The sequence below is a fragment of the Giardia intestinalis genome, chromosome 4, assembly GCF_000002435.2.
Source record: "Giardia intestinalis strain WB C6 chromosome 4, whole genome shotgun sequence".
In the NCBI taxonomy this organism is placed as follows: Eukaryota; Fornicata; order Diplomonadida; family Hexamitidae; genus Giardia; species Giardia duodenalis.
Window position 1 is genome coordinate 1,899,534 of NC_051859.1, and position 17,875 is coordinate 1,917,408.

Below are 17,875 nucleotides of genomic sequence, written 5' to 3' on the forward strand. Positions count from 1 at the left end.
CCGCTCTGAACTTATACTATGTATTCAATCCGTCAACTTACCATTATCGGTGTTAGTAAACGGCAGGATTCTACTAACTAAATTTCTTGAACAATGGGGGTCGCTGCTCTCGTGCCAGGGCTAGAGGTATGGATGGAGGTCATCGTAGCCATTGTCTGCGCACTGTTCGCAATGCTGGCATCTGCAGGAGGTATTGGCGGCGGTGTAATTTTTGTCTCTATGCTGCAGCTTTTTGGGGTAAGTCCCCACGTTGCAGCACCACTCAGCAAAGCGATGATCTTTGGTGGGTCGTGTGTTCTCACGTGCATGAACATATTTCAGCACGAGGACAATGAGCCCACAAAACCGTCCATTATTTGGGACCTCGTCTTCATCATCGAACCAGCAGCCGTTTCTGGGGCCCTTATAGGAGCGTTGATTAATGTGGTATTACCAGAGTGGCTTTTGCTTGTTCTAGAAGTAGCATTTCTTCTATACACGACACAGAAAATGCTGAGGAGCAGTCTAGCTACTTTAAATAAGGAGAGAATAGCTGCTGGCAAGAGGCTCCTTTGTACAAGAAAGAGCAGGGCACCAGCACTATCCATTGACGAAAGAGGCTCCCCACATCAACCTTCTACATTCATTGAAGACCAATCCACAAGAAGTGGCAATACTACATCTAACGAGATACAGGCTTACTCTACAGAGTGCTCTACAGAGATAGCACCATTACTGGATCGTCAAGAACTGACTGTGAAAGCAGAGCCTCAGGTTCAGGCTACGACTAAGAAAGGAAGAGGACGCCTGGGAAGTTGTGGAGTTGCCCATTTTAAATCCATATCAGCTGTCCGTATGATTATGTTCATCTTATCTACAGTCCTCATAATGACCTGTCAAGTAATTTCACAAGAGTTTGAACGATGTTCCACAGGATACTGGATTGCGTTCGGAGTTTGTTTCAGTATTTCCATCATAACCATCATCATCATTATACTCTCAATAAAACGCTCTCTTAGGATCTATAATCAGTTCATGTCTGCGTCTGAGCATGTCCACCACTTCCTGAACGAATCTAGTGATACCATTTTCAATAGAACTGATCAAGCAGAGGAAGAAAGAGATCTCCAGCTTTCATCTATTGACCAAAGAGTCACTCCCGAAGATAAAGAGGCTCTTCACCTAGAAGCTATACGATGCTCCAAGCTTCTCATAGGCACAGACTCCTTGGGTGCCTTCCACAGTATCCTATTTTATGTGAAGCTTGTACTGGCCGGTCTATTTGCTGGCATTCTGGGTGCAATGTTGGGTATTGGTGGGGGCCTCTTGAAGAACCCTATTCTCATCTCCTTTGGAATAGACCCTGAGCGTGCTCGCACAGCATCTACCGTTATGATAGCCTTCACATCTATGTCGTCCATGATTTCATATGTTGTTATCGGTGGGCTGCACTTTGAATATGCCTGGCCTCTGATGTTAACTGTAGGGGCCTTTTTCGTGAGTGGATACTATTTAAGCGAGCTTATAATTCGGTGCTTTAAGACTAAGTCGTTTATTCCATTTCTGATTACTGCCTTGATAGTAGTTTGTACATGTTTCATAGTGGCCAACATGATAATAGTGTTTATTGACATCGCTAAGACAGGGCATTTGCCCGGTTTTACCAGTCTTTGCTAGTCACAAAAAAGTCTAGAGCATTTGCTCTACGTATGACTTGCTGCAGGCCACGCAAAGATAGACCGGATAGCAATTGCACTAATGGAGCTATGAATTGTTCTGCAATCGCAGTAGCAGATACCCCCACTACAGCTAGAGCGGCTATGCATTGCGCGACCTCACCCTCACATGATCAGCAGCCAGTTGGAGATGTTTCTGGCGAGGAGATAGTCGTTACGCCTGCGCGAGTGCCGCAATTCAGAAGCTTTGGGCATCAAGACCAAAGTTCATCTTCCTCTATTAGCCTCCACGAGGGGGCTAAAAGCTTTCGGCTCGACTCCTGTGACTCTTGTAGGCATGTGAACCATCGCCGTCGCAAGCGGAAACACCGGAGGGATGAGGAAAATCATAAATCTACAACTATTGAAGATATTGTTCAGTTATGTAAGAGCACATTTGACGCGGTGGAAAAACAGTCATCAGCAATGCTGTTAGAGGAAAAAAGAGTCTCGGAGGTCGCTGCCAATGATGGAAAAAGTGTGCACATACAAAGAAAACTTCTTAATGACCCGCTAACTCCAATATCATCATCTAGGCTAAATCCTTGATAAAATTCACCGGTCGTTGGCGCACACCCTTGGCGTTTTCCTTAAGCTCTTTAATTACACTGTCTGAGGTTGTAAAGGCCTAAAACTTAAACTTAAGTAAATGTTTGCTCCTGGCAATTCAGCCAGAGCCCAGCGGCAAGTCATCCCCGGTGACCACTTCGGCCTGGTGATAACAAGTGGTAGATCGGTCAGCAAGGGCAGAGATCAGGCCAGTGATGCGCCGCCACCTCCACCAGCTCGCTCCGCCGCGGTGGCCCGTGCACGTCGTCCATACAAAATTGGCCCAACCGGCACATCTGGGACCAACCTCATCTTTGCCCCTGCCTCGTCTATAGTCCATAAGGCTGTATCTGTACCAAAGCAGTACAAGCACTACGCAAGGGACCCCGACGACAAGATAGAGCCTTTCTCCGCTGCGGCCTCCAAGGACACTACATCAAAAGGTAGCAGCGTGACTACTCAGCCAATGTCGTCACAGAGATCCAAGACAACATCTGTTCGCCAGCCCAAAGCAGTAACTCAGACCTTATATCAGCAACAGCAGGAAGCCTCTCTTCTCCATGGCAACAAGCTAGGTGCTAACTATGCGGGGAAGAATCAGCCCATTGTTTACATTAAAAGCAAACCCCCCTCTACCACAAACTCCCGCACCACAACCCCAAAGCGAGGGGCTTCTACCAGCACACGATCAGAAAGAACAGCATCCACCTCTGTTTCCCCAAGGGCTGTCGCGACAAAGCTCAGTCAACGCACACCATCCAGCAAGGGCCGGGGTGTTGTCGCCGCAACCACAACGCCAGCTGATCAAAACAGATCACAGCTGAAGGGAAGTGCTTTTCCCCGCGAAATTACAGCAGCAGAAGTCCTTTCCTCGCACAAATCCGATCTTACACCGTTTGAGCAATCAGAGATCCAACGGTTCGCCAAGATATACTACTGGGGCCAGCAGGCAAATAAGCAATACAACGGAGCAATCAACCACGGATATGATGATAGCCGTGGGGACTACATCGGAGTCATCAATGATCACATCATGTACAGATATGAACTAGTCTCGAAGCTGGGGTCAGGGTCGTTTGGGAAAGTATATAAGGCTCTGGATCATAAGGAACAGCAGTTTGTCGCTCTAAAGATTATAAAGAACAGGAAGCGCTTCCAGAGGCAGGGCCTGGTCGAAGTAAAGATTCTAGAGCTACTACGTGACAACGATCCCAATGGAGACCAATGCTGCGTGAAGGTACTTAGCAGCTTCTACTTTCGCTCACATCTCTGCATAGCGTTTGAGCTGCTGTCGATAAACCTATATGAATTGCTAACTAAAAAGGATCTTAAGGGCCTTTCTTTGTCGTTGGTCCGGAAGTTTTCTCTACAACTTTTAATTGCATTTGCATACGCTCGGAAGCTGAGGATTATACACGCAGATGTCAAACCCGAGAACATTCTCTTGCGGGAACCCGACAAAAGCAGTATCAAAGTCATTGACTGGGGCTCGGGGGCAATGGTGTCAGAGACAATCTACTCCTATATTCAGTCCCGCTTTTATCGAGCCCCAGAGGTTATTCTTGGTCTTCCTTACGGTCAAGAGATAGATATCTGGAGCATTGGTTGCGTTCTCTGTGAGCTATACACCGGGCTGCCTATCTTCCCGGGCGATGACGAAAGGGATCAGCTAGGAAAGATATGTGAGCTGCTGGGGATGCCACCCAATGACATGATCTTCAAGAGTCCCCGTAAGAACGACTTCTTTGTTAACATAGGAACGGGGATGGGTGTGGCAGGGGTATCAGAGGGTGGAAACCCCATCTTCAGCGGCAATCTGCAACAGCTTTCCAGTGTCAACGAATATCTGCAAGCAACAGGTCGAGGAGCCGGCGGCAGTGAGGTGCCAGGGATAAGGCTCCGCACGACCCACAAGGTTAATTCTAAAACTCTGTCTGGTGTCCTCAATGCACCAGACGACTTCATATCCTTCATCAGTCTTTTTCTTCAGTGGGACCCTCAAAGAAGGTGTACACCCGAGGTTGCTATGTCGCATCCGTGGATACAAGAGGGAATACGACAAATTAATGAGCGTAATGCTCGTCCTAGTAGTACTGCAGTACGTGCGGTGGATGCACGACCAGACTCTAGGCGCGTTGCATCTGCCAGCCAGCGGCCGCTGCTTCCTGCACTCAGTCCAAAAAAGTAAACGAGATGTTTGTCGAGCACCCTATTCAGGTGCGACGCCTCCCGGGCGGCTACCACAACACACATGACGACCTGATTCAAGCCATCTGCGACAATGAACTTCAGACAGTTTCAAGCCTCTTGAAGCACAGTGGTCAACTAAACAAACACGGGTACACCGCACTGGCAGTAGCCGCGTCCAGAGGCAACTACGGAGCCTGCAAACTCCTTGTAGAGAAAGAGGCGGGCCACAAGACAAAGATTCAATACAAGCTCCGCAACTGGAAGTTCAATTGCTGTTCTGCCCTGATGATGGCAGCCTGGCATGGCCACACAAATATTGTCCAGTTGCTCGTCAAATATGAGGCAGGGATGCGGGATGGTTACTGGGGGGTGACAGCGTTGATGGGCGCAGCCTATACAGACCTGCTTTTAGTTTGCAAGGCATTGAAGCCATACGAAGTGGGCTATCTTTCTGCCCGTGGATACTCTGCTTTAATGTGGGCTATTATGGGCGGTTCCAGAGAGTGCTTTGACTTGCTGTTAGAAGACGAATACATGCTAGAAGACGGAGAAGCTCTTCCATTGGCTGTGCAACATGATTTTTTATATGGTGTAGAGGCACTAGCGCCCCTGCTGATAGAAGTCAGCGGAAAGCGAGCTCTTCAACGTATACCACAAACAGAACTAGGTACCTTAATGGAGCGCGCAATTCGGAATTCTATAAAGCCAGGCATGTGGATTTAATGTTAATTGTTGCTATTCTTTGAGTTTTGTCCTCTTTGACTCAGACAGATTGAGTATGGGTTGACCTTTTCTTTGCGGCACGAGATGGGATCTACTTTTCCAGTTTGTTTGTTCGATTTTGGCCTTACCTCTATATGCTTTAGTAGTGGGAGCCGTATCTTTGCTTCAACCTTTTCCCCCTCGCACTCTTTTACCGAAGAGAGATAGGAGACCCACACTTCCAGCGTCTCTTTTCTACTTCTATGGCCGCGGATCCATGCTTGTATGACTATCGCAGCGCTCTGCTCTACACCGGAGTGCGCGCTGAGAAGAGATGACCTCATTAAGATTTAAAAAGCTTTTCACTTACCTTCTGTGGTTACATCTTTAGGCCACGGCCTGTCGAACCAACACGCAGCTCACTTCGCATGATCAAACTTAATGGGTATGCCTTTCTGTCTTCACAGTCCTCCCACACCGTCTCAAGGCTATCTGGAAAGTCATGCGCACACGTCTCATTGCACACCATTCCTGTTTATACAGTGCTTTCGGTTTCATTAGAGAAGACTCTTCACAGCGAGCTGAACCTAGGAACTATCCTTTTAACATTCAAAAGTCTAGAGGACTCACAGCTTGATATCATCGCATGCGAGCTGTCTCTCTTCTTTAGACTGAGCTCCCTCATACCATTTTGTGCAGTTACACATACTCTGTGTCTTCGTCTTTCCTCAGTCATTTCGTGCGAGATTGAGTGTGGCAGTTCGCTCACTGATATGGAAGTGCTCTCGTACATACATAAACGTGCAACACAACTTCTCATTGATTCACGAACACCGTTTATTCTGCAGGGTATAAGGACAAATAGCGTGCTTAAATGTATAAATATACCAAAGTCATACAAGGCCCGGGTTGCTTATCCTTTTAGCGACAAAAGGATCATGCGGTTGGGCACGATTGGAAAGATGGCCTTTTTGGATGTTGACGAGATAAAGCGTGTCATAGGGAATGCGCATTTCACTGATATTCTTGACAATGCAAGTCACGGAGCACGCATATGTTTGCTTATTATAATAAAGGATACTGGACGGTTCTTAGTTCCACTGTCCTCCATCACTGCCTTTAGCTTCTTTCACCGCGACCGAGAACTGACACTTCTTCTTCCCGTTCGACCTAAGGGTAAGCGCCATATCTCAATGGAACCCATCGTGCTTGTTTTCAAGAAGTTGTCTACGTTTATAGAATTTGAAGAAAGGTTCTGTACAAACATCTCGGCTTCGAGCCCGCACAGTCTCTACCCCTCTGTCTCCACTCCAGAGGTGGCTTTCGAAGAGACTGTGATACATCAATACACAACCAAGAATTCCGATACTGTTGTTGGGAGTTCATACACACTTTCTCCTCTGGGGTGTTTAGAAACCAAGCTCCCAGGCAGTGTCTATACAACTCACCGATCGGTTCTATCTAGTAGGACTGGTGGTGAAATCGATAGGTTTTTAACCCTAAAGTCTGAAATAGGCCATATCTACAACGTAGATCACAGTTTTAGCTGCTCTGATGTGGTTTTTAGAGCAAATAGAAATGCGCCACGGTCTCGCAACACATGCTTTACGGAATCGGGGGCCTATGTAGCAGCCACAATGGGACGGTACCTGGATCTCCTATGTCTTAAAAACATAAATGATAGTACTGATGAGAAGTTCTCCGTCACCACGTGCAAGTTAGGCGCATCGTTATTTGTACCATCAAAGATATGTTTCGACTACAACTTCGGTTCCTCTGGATTGTTATTCGTTAGCAATGAACAGAATAGATCAAAGATAGACTCTTCCGTTCTCAGCTCCATGTTTAGCTCCGTGCTGGATGTAGATTCTGTAATCCTTCAAGAAGGCATGGAACACTCTGTTCTGGGTGACTATACTGAATGCAGTAATAGCCATGGCCTCTATGGATTTGATGTAGCTACAGGGAGAGTCAGTGAGCACATTCTTTTGTATAATGTAGCTGCAGATCGCTTTCTTTCACCTACGGATTTCTGTATATGTAAAGAAGGCTCTATCCCGACGGCAGTGGTGGGGTGCAACATATCGCCAAGCGATGCCATCGTAGCAATCACTCACTCCAGCATCCAGCTCATTGACAGACGGCTTTCTGGGAAGACCCATCTCACAGGGCATAGCTACACGTATAAGGCTGTCGCTAACCTGTCAGTAGGGTGCTTATCTGGCAAAGGAAATCTCGTTGTGGCTACTGACACAGGGGATATCAGTTTCTTCCACACAATGGCGCGTGCAGCGACAAGCTTCGGAGGCTTCGGTCTTCCAATCATAGGTCTATGCTTAACTACCGATGAAGATTGGCTTGTAGCGACAATGCCAACCATGATTGCAGTATACTACCTGAGGGGAGAAACGAGCAGTGTGTTCAAGCACAACGGGTTAAGGCTCTCTGAACGTCAGCAGCCTCGCTTACTGCGGCTAACACAGGACTTGATAACAGTTTTACTCTCGGCCACAACACAAAAGCCTACCAGTCTACAATTCTCTCCTGCGACGCTCTCCCCAAACGAAGAGCTCCTGGTGGCAAGCGTGGGGGAGTATGCAATCCTTTGGGACTTTAAGCAGGTATGTCTTGGGGTAACGGATTACAGCAATGCAGTTATCACAAGAACATCTGGAGAGATTTTAGGTGCATGCCTTGTAACTTGTGGAACCATTGAAGGGACAGAAGATGAAAAAGAGTCTTGTCCATACTTAGTGACAGCAACAGCTTCTGCCATAGATGTCCTCCGTTGCAGGTTTCCATACACACCCTAGCTGCTTCTGGACCATAGTTCTGTATGTTGTGGATTTATTTCTTTTGTCGTTCCTTCAGTTCTTTTTCTCTTTCGGCTTTCTTCTTTGCTGCAGCCTCCTCCTTTCGCTTCCGCTCCTTTTCCTCCTCTGGTAGAAGACACGTGCCGGTCTGAATACTGAAGTTCATCACTTTAATTATCTCGCGGATGTCTGTCTTGTCGCTCTTGTAGACGGCGTCCATGGCCGCCTTGATTTCTTCTTGGCTTTTTCCCTCCCCGATCATTTGTCGCTGAAGGTCTTGGGCCATGTTTTTCTGCACATGCTTGAGGAGCCATTTTATTTCTTTAGGAGATACTTTAAACTCCCCTACACAGAGAATAGAGTTTAGAGTCTTGATCTCCTGAATGGGGCCTGTTCGCACCTCCGATAAGTTCAAAATAGAAAAGAACTCCTCTTTCATTCTATCTGCTATGTGCATGTTTTCACGGACCTCTCTGACAAACTCTGTAGCGATGGCGATATCGATTGCTGTAAACGTAGACTCGACGCGCTCTTCCAATTCTGGGGGTAGCGGAGAGCATACAGCTTTCATGAAGTAAGGAAACTCTTTGATGGACAAGAAGCCATCCCGATCTGCATCGTAGAGCTCGAAGATGGGCTGGATTTCTTGCTGAATCTCCTGTGCTGCAATTTCGTCTGGCGATAGCTTCTTTTTACCTTTGCTACCCTTCTTGCCCTTCGGCATTTTTGATTTACAATTTTGGCTTCTGAAGAACCAGCTATTAGCGCGGGGATTGGAACATAGACAGGTGTCAACCTTGTTCACGAGCACATGGGCTAGGCGCTTCTATCAGCATTAGTCAGTTTGTGCCGTAAAGATCGCGACAGTCCCAAACGCCGGATGGGAACCAGCCAGCTTGAGTAAAGGGTGTTTCTGGGCTGTGGAATCGGCGGATCTACCGCAGACGCAATGGCCACCCAGTGCGTGTCTCGTCACGGCATTTCCCTAGCCCATCGTAGGCACGAGGCGGCCAGACGATTTTTTATCGCAGCTGCAGTATGTCAGTATCTAAGTCTGTAAGTGGTGAATGGCACAGACTACGCAATTCGATTTTATGAAGTACCAGTTCCGCCTTGTGGCGCGCTAGGCCTGGCATAGAGTGCGTTAGTACAAAGTAGGCTACTGCCACGGTCAAACGTCAAATGGTGACATTTAAAAAAATGCTTGTAAATTAATTCTTCTCAACATGGTTCTTGGACTTCTCTGTACACTTGCGCTCCTTGGCTCTGTGAGCGCAGAGGTCTTGGTTCTCACGCAAGACAACTTCAAGAGCGAGCTTGAGAAGCACAAGAACCTCTTTGTAAAGTTCTACGCTCCGTGGTGTGGACACTGCAAGCAGTTGGCTCCTACCTGGGAGGAGATGTCTGGGGAATTCTCTGTGATGCCCGTGGCTGAGGTTGACTGCACTACGCACACGGAGATCTGCGGGAAGTACGGCGTCAATGGCTATCCGACCATCAAGCTCCTGCAGAGTAATGGGGCAGTGATGGACTACGACGGCCCCAGGGAGAAGCAGAGCATGATGCAGTGGGCCGAGGCGATGCTCAAGCCCGCGCTTGTGGAGTACAACGATATCAATGACATCAAGGACAAAGCCTCGAAGACGTCGCAGCCCGACATCTACTACGTCATGGAAGGCCCTCAGCTCCTCGATAAATTTGAGGACTTCTTTACACCCATGAAGGGAAAGCATTTCTTTGGATTCCTCAAAAGCGCGAAGGAGAAGCTCTATGTGATGCGCGAAGGTGTGAAGCTAGACTTCAAGGGCAAGTTCGACAAGGCCTCTGTCCAGGCCTTTCTGCAAGATAACAGGTTCCCCTTCTTCCCTGAGCTCGGGCCTAGCAACTTCCAGGACCTTCTCAAGAGGCCTGGCCGTCTTCTGACTTTTCTCGCGATTGATCCCTCTGAGCATGAAGACACGCGTAGCAAGCTCGCCAGCTTTGCACGTAAGCTCCAGACCGGTGTTGCAGATTTGGATTCTAAGTTTGTCAACGACTATTACACATTGACGTCCATCGATGGGGTGCAGTGGGCGCAGTTCATGGAACAGTTTGAGATCAAGAAGGAAGACTTGCCCCAGCTGGTCGTTTATGACGTTCTTGCAGGCAGCAAGAAGTACTTCAAGGCATCCATTGGTGACTCAGTGGTTGAGGACGTCACGGCGTTCCTCCGCAAGCACAAGTCTGGGGCTGTCCCGCCTTCCTATATGGACAAGGAGGAGGCCAAGGCCGCCAAAAAGACGGCCCAGGGCGAGGAGTACACCCCATCTGGAGGCAATATTGCTGACCGCATCATGGAGTACATGAACACAATGCTCAATGAGAACTTCGCGCTCTTCGTCGCCATGGTCCTTATAGGGTCGGCCATCGTCATGAGCCTGGTCGTCGGGTGTTGCTGCACGGGCAAGAAGAAGAGAACTCCGAAGAAGAGCCCCCCGAAGACCGCCAAGAGGGACAGCGAGAGCACGGACCCGAAGCAGAGCCCCAAAAAGGCCTCTGCCGTCAACAAGCCTGCGCAGGAGAAGCGCAAGAAGTAAACCGTTCTTGTCTGCAGACACTGGAACCCCCAGAGTAATTCCGGCCTGTTCCTGGCGCCGAGGCTCTTGTAGTGTAATGGTTAGCACCTCGGACTTTGAATCCGGTAGTCTGGGTTCGATCCCCAGCGAGAGCGCTTTTCAATGCAGCCGGACGCCTACCTCCGCCGGCTCGGGCTCTTTGCGGCTGGCCGGCCCGCAGACGCGGCTCTGCTTCTCTCCCGCGACGAGCATGACGAGCTCCTCGGTCTGGCGGCCCGCGTCCTTCTACCGGCGGGATCACACCTCCTGCGCCAAAGGCTCGTTGACGCCGCCCTGAACTGGTTTGAGGAGCTTAGCAGCACCTACGGCTTTGTGACAACAGACTTTCGGCAGCTACCGAATCAGTCCAAGGACACGGTGCACATCGAGGCCCGGGCCCGGTACGCCCTAGTCAGTCTCTTCTGCTGCATGATCCACGATGAAACGCCAGCCCATCGACTCCCATCTAGGGCTCCTGAGGCCAATTCAGACAGCTTTTCCAAGCTCTGTGAGTTTCTGCGCACATCTCTTGATGAAGAGGAGCAGATCTATTGGGACAATATGGTTCTGTTTCTTTGTGACACACTTGCCTGGGTCTGCAATGTGAACATCAATGACGATGATGCTGATCTGGCTTGGGTCTATTCTCCTGACTTCTACTCAGATATCATAGTTACAGACAACATACTTGATCCCGCCTTCACAAATTCCGTTGAGTCCTCTAGCATCCCCTATTTGCGCTTTGAACAATATCCCAGGTTGTACAATACAGTGACGTACATATCGCGCTCCGTCCGGGGCCTGTACTATCACTCGCTGGCTGTTCTCTCCTCACTGCGACGAGTTGAGCACCTTATGCAGATATCCAACATTTCTTGCCGCCTTCTTCAGACACTATCATCCGTTATTGTCGACGAGTATCTTTCAGACAGTTCCAACGCCGTCGCATTCACTATGCATACGCCTACTCAAAGCAGTCACAGTATGTTCAGATCACGCAAGCTCTTTAAGCAGCATGAGACACTTATCATGAAGCTTTTGGGGTTTGCGACTGCTCTGGGGAATGCCTATGCTCAGGCCCTGGCAAGCTATTACTTCATTCATGCTGAGCTGTATATGATGGATGCCACTGAAGAAGATATGAGCTTGTTGGAGGAGCTCATTAGCAACCTCTCCGAGGAGATAGCCGTCACCATAGTACGGTTTACTCGCGCATTTCTTGTTGAAGACGAACTCCAGCACAGCTCTGAGACAATCATAACATGGCTTCTAGATACAGATTTCCATTCTCCGGATGGAAGACAACGGTCCCATACACTCACGCGGGAATACGACCTCTTTCGATACGACGCTTTCTTTTACATAATGCTTGGGTTTATTTCACCCATTCGATCTGTTTGCAATTACTTTACAAGGGAGTTCGACCTCCATGTGTATTCGTTCCGCAATTTTATGGAAACCAACGTTCCTCTTTCGTGTGTTTCAGAATTTCTTCTGTCGCGATTTTCAATAAAACGGCCGGCCTTAGGGCTCACTGCCATGTCACAGATGATCTTCTATGATATCTTCTTAGATGCATATGAACTTAGGAGTGATGAAGAGCTAGATATTCTCTTGACAGAATTTAAGCCATCCCTCCGAGACTCGTTAGAAAACTTAACCAATGAACCTCTTTCGCTGAGAATTCTTCGCTTTGTCTTGACATCTCCGTACTTCAATGACGCCTACAGCAATTCCTCAGAAGTAACTGCAACTAGACTATGCGCATGCACGAGCTATATAACCCCTAAATATCTCGCAAGCTCCCTATCTGGTCCTTCTAGTATTCTTTTAATCGGTGAGTTTTTGGCCCAAACACTGGGCACATATAGCACCAGCCTCTATTTGGCCCGCTTCATACAGGCGGCTAAAGCATTGGACGACAAGATTGATAAGCCAATAAATGTTATGAAGGCATGGATAAGCATTTTTCGAGGATTGAAGCTGGCACAGGAGTATATTATTAACACACATCCTTTGGCGCTATTCGAGTTGACAGATATGGATCCTTCCCAACCATTTTGTATACACGAATCCTTAGTTCTCTATAATTCCATTCTACCATCTTTTGTACTAGTGAGAGTTCCAGACACTAGTCTGTCCCATCAAATGAATGATGTTCTTGCGCAGCTGTTCGGAGAACTACTCTATTCTTTGGGATTAGCTTCCCAACTACATAGCATACCCAATACTTTGTTGCAAAAAGCCAAACCGACTCACACACTGGTACCAGCTAACACACTTATCCAGGAGATGTATATTCTCATATCAACCGCACACGATGATAAGGATAACATATGGGCCTGTTCTGCCATGATTGACGGGCTTTTGTATACTCTAGAAGCGTTCACCCCACTCAGCAACAAGTACTCATATATTGACCATTGTCTGCTTCTAGATATGACGCTAAAATATGGTTCGTCCAAGCAAATAACTAGCATGCTCAATCGATTCTCTGCGCTAACTGCTGGGCCAGTCGTAATAGCAGACCTTATTGCAGGCATAATGTCAGGGAGTCGGAGGTCCAGTAGTTTAATCTCTAATCATATACTTTCATTTCAATATTCTCTTATAAACTTGACCAGTATTACCAATGTAATCGATACGGAAGTGTGGACGCAGCTGCTTCGAGATAAACAGAGCCTTCTCCAGGTTACATGCGCCGAAGAATTGCCCCCTGACCTTGCAGATATTTTATATGAAATACTAATCGATGAAATACTTTGTGATGACAGTTGTATAAAGATACTCTTTGATCACAGACAATCACCACAACGACTAATGCGGCTTCCTATTTTTCGGCACTTCCCCCTAGAGATCGTCGCTGCTTTTCTCTCTGATCTCTTGCACTTGGTAGCCAGCGATTTCTCTTACTCTTTGGATACCAAGAATTCCACTGGATGCATTATTGATACAGAAAATCCGTTCCAGCTTCAGCGCAGCAATCCTCCTGTGCCACTAAGATCTCTGCTACTTACTTTCATCAAGTCTATGGAAGGTAATAGTGCACCAGTTGATTTGCAAATATTGTATTCTCTAGACTCATTTCAGACTCAATGCCAAGAGAAGAAGACGATTGCCTTTGGGGGTACAGTATTACATTTGCAATATCTTCTACATGGAGTTTTAGCACTCGCTGAAATATGCGCTTACCTAAACAACGTTACCTCATCATTACCCGGGTTTACCGATATTTCTCGCTACATATCATTATTTGAAAAATCAACTGCATTAGGATATTCTGGAGTGTATTCATTCACAGACTCTCACGAGGTCAGTCGATTACCTAAACCTGACAGCACGGAGAACAATACTCTTCCCGGCTTCACCAGATCGATTGATAGATGGACACAAAATACTATTGACATTCTGGCACACAATCCTATACTTGTTACCAGACTTATCAGTATTCGGTCCGCCATAATGTTGGTCGGACGAGAGCTGGCAAGGCAGGGCAGTGCCTTGCTGATAAAGCTGGAAGTGCTGTTAAACATAGGCGCATCCGGAGACTTTCTCTACAAACATACTACTCATCTATTTGAAACCCACGCAGAAAACAACCAAAAGGAGCTTAGCGGTGCTGAGAATGACGCCATTAGTATGACTGCAATGAGATTGCTTGCCTGCTTTACACGAATAGTCAGAACAGACTTCTACGAATTCAATAAAAAGGAAAAGCTTCATCTTCTTCAATATGCTAGAACGCGTAATGAGTTCTTGCCCCACTATCAGCAGGCAACGGTACTGTCAGATACAATGTTAGAAGACGACGAGCATTACTTGTGGACAAAAAACGCACTAGAGAACGTAATAAGCACCGGGATGACGACGATTTTCAGCATACCTCTTGCAGATCAGGCGTGCTACTACTTTCTACTTGCTTTTATAAGCGGCAGGCCCCGAGACAATGCCAGCGAATTCATGTTTTCTTCATCAGTTGACCTGTGCATGGTTGTCCTAGCGTTATATAGCTCATTCCTGGTATGCTTATACTATCCAGAGAAAAAGGATGACACAGCAGCTCCCAAACGATCAGTGTTTCTTCGCACGGTCTATCTCCTGGGAAATTTTCTTTACCTCAATTTCAATCCTGTTCTTCGAAAAGCCAGCAAAGTTTTCCCAAACATTCCGACTGAAAATAGATCACCGTATCAGAAATCTCTTCATCTCAACAATGCAACGAGGTCTGAAGAAATGGCTTCCACAACTAATTGGGAAGAAACGGTTGCAGCCATGACCCTCACTATCCTGCTGCACATCCTCAAGAGATCACTAAGTGGTACAGATAATCACACCATCAACATATTAGAATGGACTGTCCTAATCTCGTCAGAAACAGTCGAGTTCTTTACCCTGCTACTCTCTGCTCTTTCTGCCCTTTTTAAGTATTTTAACCAGTGCCTTCAATCCTCAGGTATGCTCTTATCTTCTAATCGATTTTCCTGCGACTCAGCTTTCGTTAGGGTGATCTCAATACAGTCACAGTTAAGATTGACCCTACATGCAACGATAGGGGATATGTTATCGACTCTTACTTTACCGTTGTCAGGACATGTTATAGGCTTGAAGGTGCCACAATACTCTTTATTTATAAATATTTTGGAGGCCGAGAAAAGTGAAGCGCGTAGAGAGGCTATCGATCTTGATGAGGCTACACATAATAAGGCCATCAACTCCGTAGATGGTAGCCTAACCAAGGATCTTTTTAAAGAGCTCCATGGAAAGCATTTTTCCTTAAAAGAAAAAGTAGCATATGCCAGAGAAAATATATCTAGCTTAGCAATGCTCTCATATCGATATGCTAGGGAGCGAGCGCCGGCAAAGTCTCCGAAGAAGTTTCGGTTAATGTCTATGAAGGCTCTGCCTCCGCATCAGGTAGATGAAAAACGTGTCTTAACGCTGTCCTTTTTCAGTGCCAATGATCTGCTGACTTTGCATGCCATCCATCCTTTCAACTCAAAGCTTTTGGTAGATCTTATTAAAACACCTATATTTGCGTTTCCATTCTCTGACACGGCTTTCTGGGGGTCTATTCTTTGCACTAAGAATTGTGGACACGCACTCCTGAAACTCTTTATCAGAGCATCTCTTGATGGGAGTCAATCTCTAATTCAGCTGCCACTACCCCTACTATATATGTCGAGATTGTCTCCGTATCTAGAGGTATCCATATTGGCAGAGAAACTCCTGACCAGGCGTTTTGGTTCCAATGGCTGGCAATCTTTAAATGCCTACTTAATGAATTCTTACCTAGCAGAAGCAGATATCCTTCTTTTGTCACTGCCGACAGTTGAAGAACATAGCATATATGAAAGTGGCAACTATGACTTAGACTTTTTAATGTGGATTCGTGACAGCTTTCTTCGTGCAACAAGCGCTTTGTTTTGTACACTAAACCTTCAGGAAGATCATAAGAAGGCGTCTGGAATCTCCTTCTCAATTTGTCAAAGTTTGTTAAAGTACATAAAACCAGATAAATGGAGGGAGTATGCACTAAATTGGATTGAAACATCAGGGCTGAACACAGGGTTTTACAATTGTAACGTGGTAGATTTAGGTTCTTCTAAAGGACAAACTATGCATTGTGTGTTTGAGTGTATGGCGCTTGATGCTATAAAGTCACTATCCCAAGCCCCCGCCAACATTTCAACACTGTTAAGTAGAGAACTACAAAGGCGATTTTCAAAGGACGCGCGTACATCACTTTGCTACCTAGTGCTTCTATTCAATCCAACGGAATACATGAGGTATATTATTGACCAGTGGACGAAGGAGCCAGAGTGGTGCGGATCTCTCCTGGTTTATTTGGGATCTCCAATACATGATCTTCAACGATCATTACCTATAGAAGTAATGTTTATAAAGCTCTTTGATTTTGAAAACATATTCAAGCCTTGGCTAAACTGCCCCTCCGCGGGGCATCTTCTTGAATTCTTCAATCAAACCACAGAAACTACTGTCTCACCAGAGGTAAAAAGCAGTCTTGATAATGTCGACAAAATAGATCCTAAATATATTCCTAAAGACCTCATCTCTCGAATATACGAATATCAGAAAAACAAGTGCCTCTTCGGTCTCGTCACCATAGTAACAATTGTGCTATCTTTGTTTCTTTCCGACAAGAATACAGAAAGCGAACTAAGCGGATTCCAATCCGCTGCTCTCAGTCTCTTCGCCGCTGCGTCCGACTTCTTTTATCTTGACGAGCTAGGAGCAAGCGATCCTATAGAAAGTTATTCGTCCTTATCTGGTTATCTATGCTATGCATCCCTAGATATTGTTGTACTAGCTAATAAGATAGCAACTGCTGCAAGCTACAATTCATTTTTGAAACTTCCCAACTTGCACAACCAATTGTTATACTATAATTTTTCTCCAGTTCATAGTATCTCCCATCAAAGGGAGTCCAGCTTGCTGCAGTTTTTAACCGCGCAGACAGGGATTGTGACAATGCAGAAGAGATTAAAGCGAGGAGTGACATCAATTAGTTCGAAGTCCATCTTCATTGACGCATTTGTTTCATTCCTGGAGAAAATTCAGCATATGTTCAACGCCTCTGACGCGATATCAGTTTCTGGCATTGCTCCGATGATGATAACATTTTATCATGATATGCTACTTAATAAAGGATTCTCGTCTGTTCCTGCCCTAACAGTGGAGAAAGTTATTCAAGGTACTGTAGAGGCGTGTATGTCCAGCTCCGTCAGCAAAAGTGACATCCCGGTCACGTCAATCAAAGCGCTCATAGACATCCTAGCAATTAAGGCATGCAATTATACTTTATCAGGAGGTAGTCAGCATGAATTCCAGGCTGTCTCACAGACCCTCACGACCATATTCAGTAAGTGGGACCTTATGTTATTGTCGCCAAAAAGCTTAAAGATGCTAATTACCGATCTTTATATGATTCCATGCTCATACCCTATTCCCGATCTATCACACCAGATTGGCTTACTCGTTTTCCAAATTTTACGGCTACTTAGGAGGATGGACACAGATACTTTTCCATTACAAGCAGCACTTGCGGGCGCTGCTCTATTATGTGACGGAGATGATGTTGCAGCCATCGATATATTACAGTCACACGGGTTTTCAAGCCTTCAAGGAAAGGAGAACGTAAAAGAGTGCATTACTGAATACATAGTATCGTCACCTATTGAACAAGCGATTCTAAGATTATTGAGTGACACCACTTGATTGTACGGTCTTTCCCCCAAATCTTGCGTTTTTCCGCATTAAAAGTAGTTGATTATTAGTACAATCATCAATCATAAAACATATAATTATCTATTTA

The 17,875-nt window shown here is 46.3% G+C and overlaps 9 protein-coding genes and 1 non-coding gene across 10 annotated transcripts; 8 read left to right on the forward strand and 2 right to left on the reverse strand.

Moving 5' to 3' along the window:
• Positions 1-93: 93 nt before the first annotated feature.
• GL50803_004181 (Sulfite exporter TauE/SafE) lies at positions 94-1,656 on the forward strand (the record flags this gene model as incomplete). The annotated part of the gene is made up of 1 exon (XM_001707719.1): positions 94-1,656. One exon carries the CDS (start codon positions 94-96, stop codon positions 1,654-1,656), a length of 1,563 nt encoding a protein of 520 aa, XP_001707771.1.
• A 32-nt stretch (positions 1,657-1,688) lies between these two features.
• On the forward strand, positions 1,689-2,243 carry GL50803_0032332 (uncharacterized protein; the record flags this gene model as incomplete). Its single annotated transcript, XM_001707721.1, has 1 exon — positions 1,689-2,243. One exon carries the CDS (start codon positions 1,689-1,691, stop codon positions 2,241-2,243), a length of 555 nt encoding a protein of 184 aa, XP_001707773.1.
• A 100-nt stretch (positions 2,244-2,343) lies between these two features.
• On the forward strand, positions 2,344-4,431 carry GL50803_0017417 (Kinase, CMGC DYRK; the record flags this gene model as incomplete). Its single annotated transcript, XM_001707723.1, has 1 exon — positions 2,344-4,431. The coding sequence occupies one exon, from the start codon at positions 2,344-2,346 to the stop codon at positions 4,429-4,431; it is 2,088 nt and encodes a 695-aa protein (XP_001707775.1).
• Positions 4,432-4,436: 5 nt separating this feature from the next.
• On the forward strand, positions 4,437-5,156 carry GL50803_0024123 (Ankyrin repeat protein 1; the record flags this gene model as incomplete). Its single annotated transcript, XM_001707725.1, has 1 exon — positions 4,437-5,156. One exon carries the CDS (start codon positions 4,437-4,439, stop codon positions 5,154-5,156), a length of 720 nt encoding a protein of 239 aa, XP_001707777.1.
• A 2-nt stretch (positions 5,157-5,158) lies between these two features.
• Positions 5,159-5,479, reverse strand: GL50803_0060760 (IQ calmodulin-binding motif-containing protein; the record flags this gene model as incomplete). Its single annotated transcript, XM_038046240.1, has 1 exon — positions 5,159-5,479. One exon carries the CDS (start codon positions 5,477-5,479, stop codon positions 5,159-5,161), a length of 321 nt encoding a protein of 106 aa, XP_037902049.1.
• An 84-nt stretch (positions 5,480-5,563) lies between these two features.
• GL50803_0024126 (VID27 cytoplasmic protein) lies at positions 5,564-7,948 on the forward strand (the record flags this gene model as incomplete). The annotated part of the gene is made up of 1 exon (XM_001707726.1): positions 5,564-7,948. The coding sequence occupies one exon, from the start codon at positions 5,564-5,566 to the stop codon at positions 7,946-7,948; it is 2,385 nt and encodes a 794-aa protein (XP_001707778.1).
• Positions 7,949-7,982: 34 nt separating this feature from the next.
• GL50803_0014947 (EF-hand domain pair-containing protein) lies at positions 7,983-8,672 on the reverse strand (the record flags this gene model as incomplete). The annotated part of the gene is made up of 1 exon (XM_001707728.1): positions 7,983-8,672. The coding sequence occupies one exon, from the start codon at positions 8,670-8,672 to the stop codon at positions 7,983-7,985; it is 690 nt and encodes a 229-aa protein (XP_001707780.1).
• Positions 8,673-9,174: 502 nt separating this feature from the next.
• GL50803_009413 (Protein disulfide isomerase PDI2) lies at positions 9,175-10,524 on the forward strand (the record flags this gene model as incomplete). Its single annotated transcript, XM_001707730.1, has 1 exon — positions 9,175-10,524. One exon carries the CDS (start codon positions 9,175-9,177, stop codon positions 10,522-10,524), a length of 1,350 nt encoding a protein of 449 aa, XP_001707782.1.
• A 62-nt stretch (positions 10,525-10,586) lies between these two features.
• Positions 10,587-10,658, forward strand: GL50803_00t0024. Its single transcript has one exon. It is a non-coding gene; the product is annotated as a tRNA-Gln (tRNA).
• A 7-nt stretch (positions 10,659-10,665) lies between these two features.
• Positions 10,666-17,778, forward strand: GL50803_00115138 (uncharacterized protein; the record flags this gene model as incomplete). Its single annotated transcript, XM_038045679.1, has 1 exon — positions 10,666-17,778. The coding sequence occupies one exon, from the start codon at positions 10,666-10,668 to the stop codon at positions 17,776-17,778; it is 7,113 nt and encodes a 2,370-aa protein (XP_037902050.1).
• Positions 17,779-17,875: the final 97 nt, after the last annotated feature.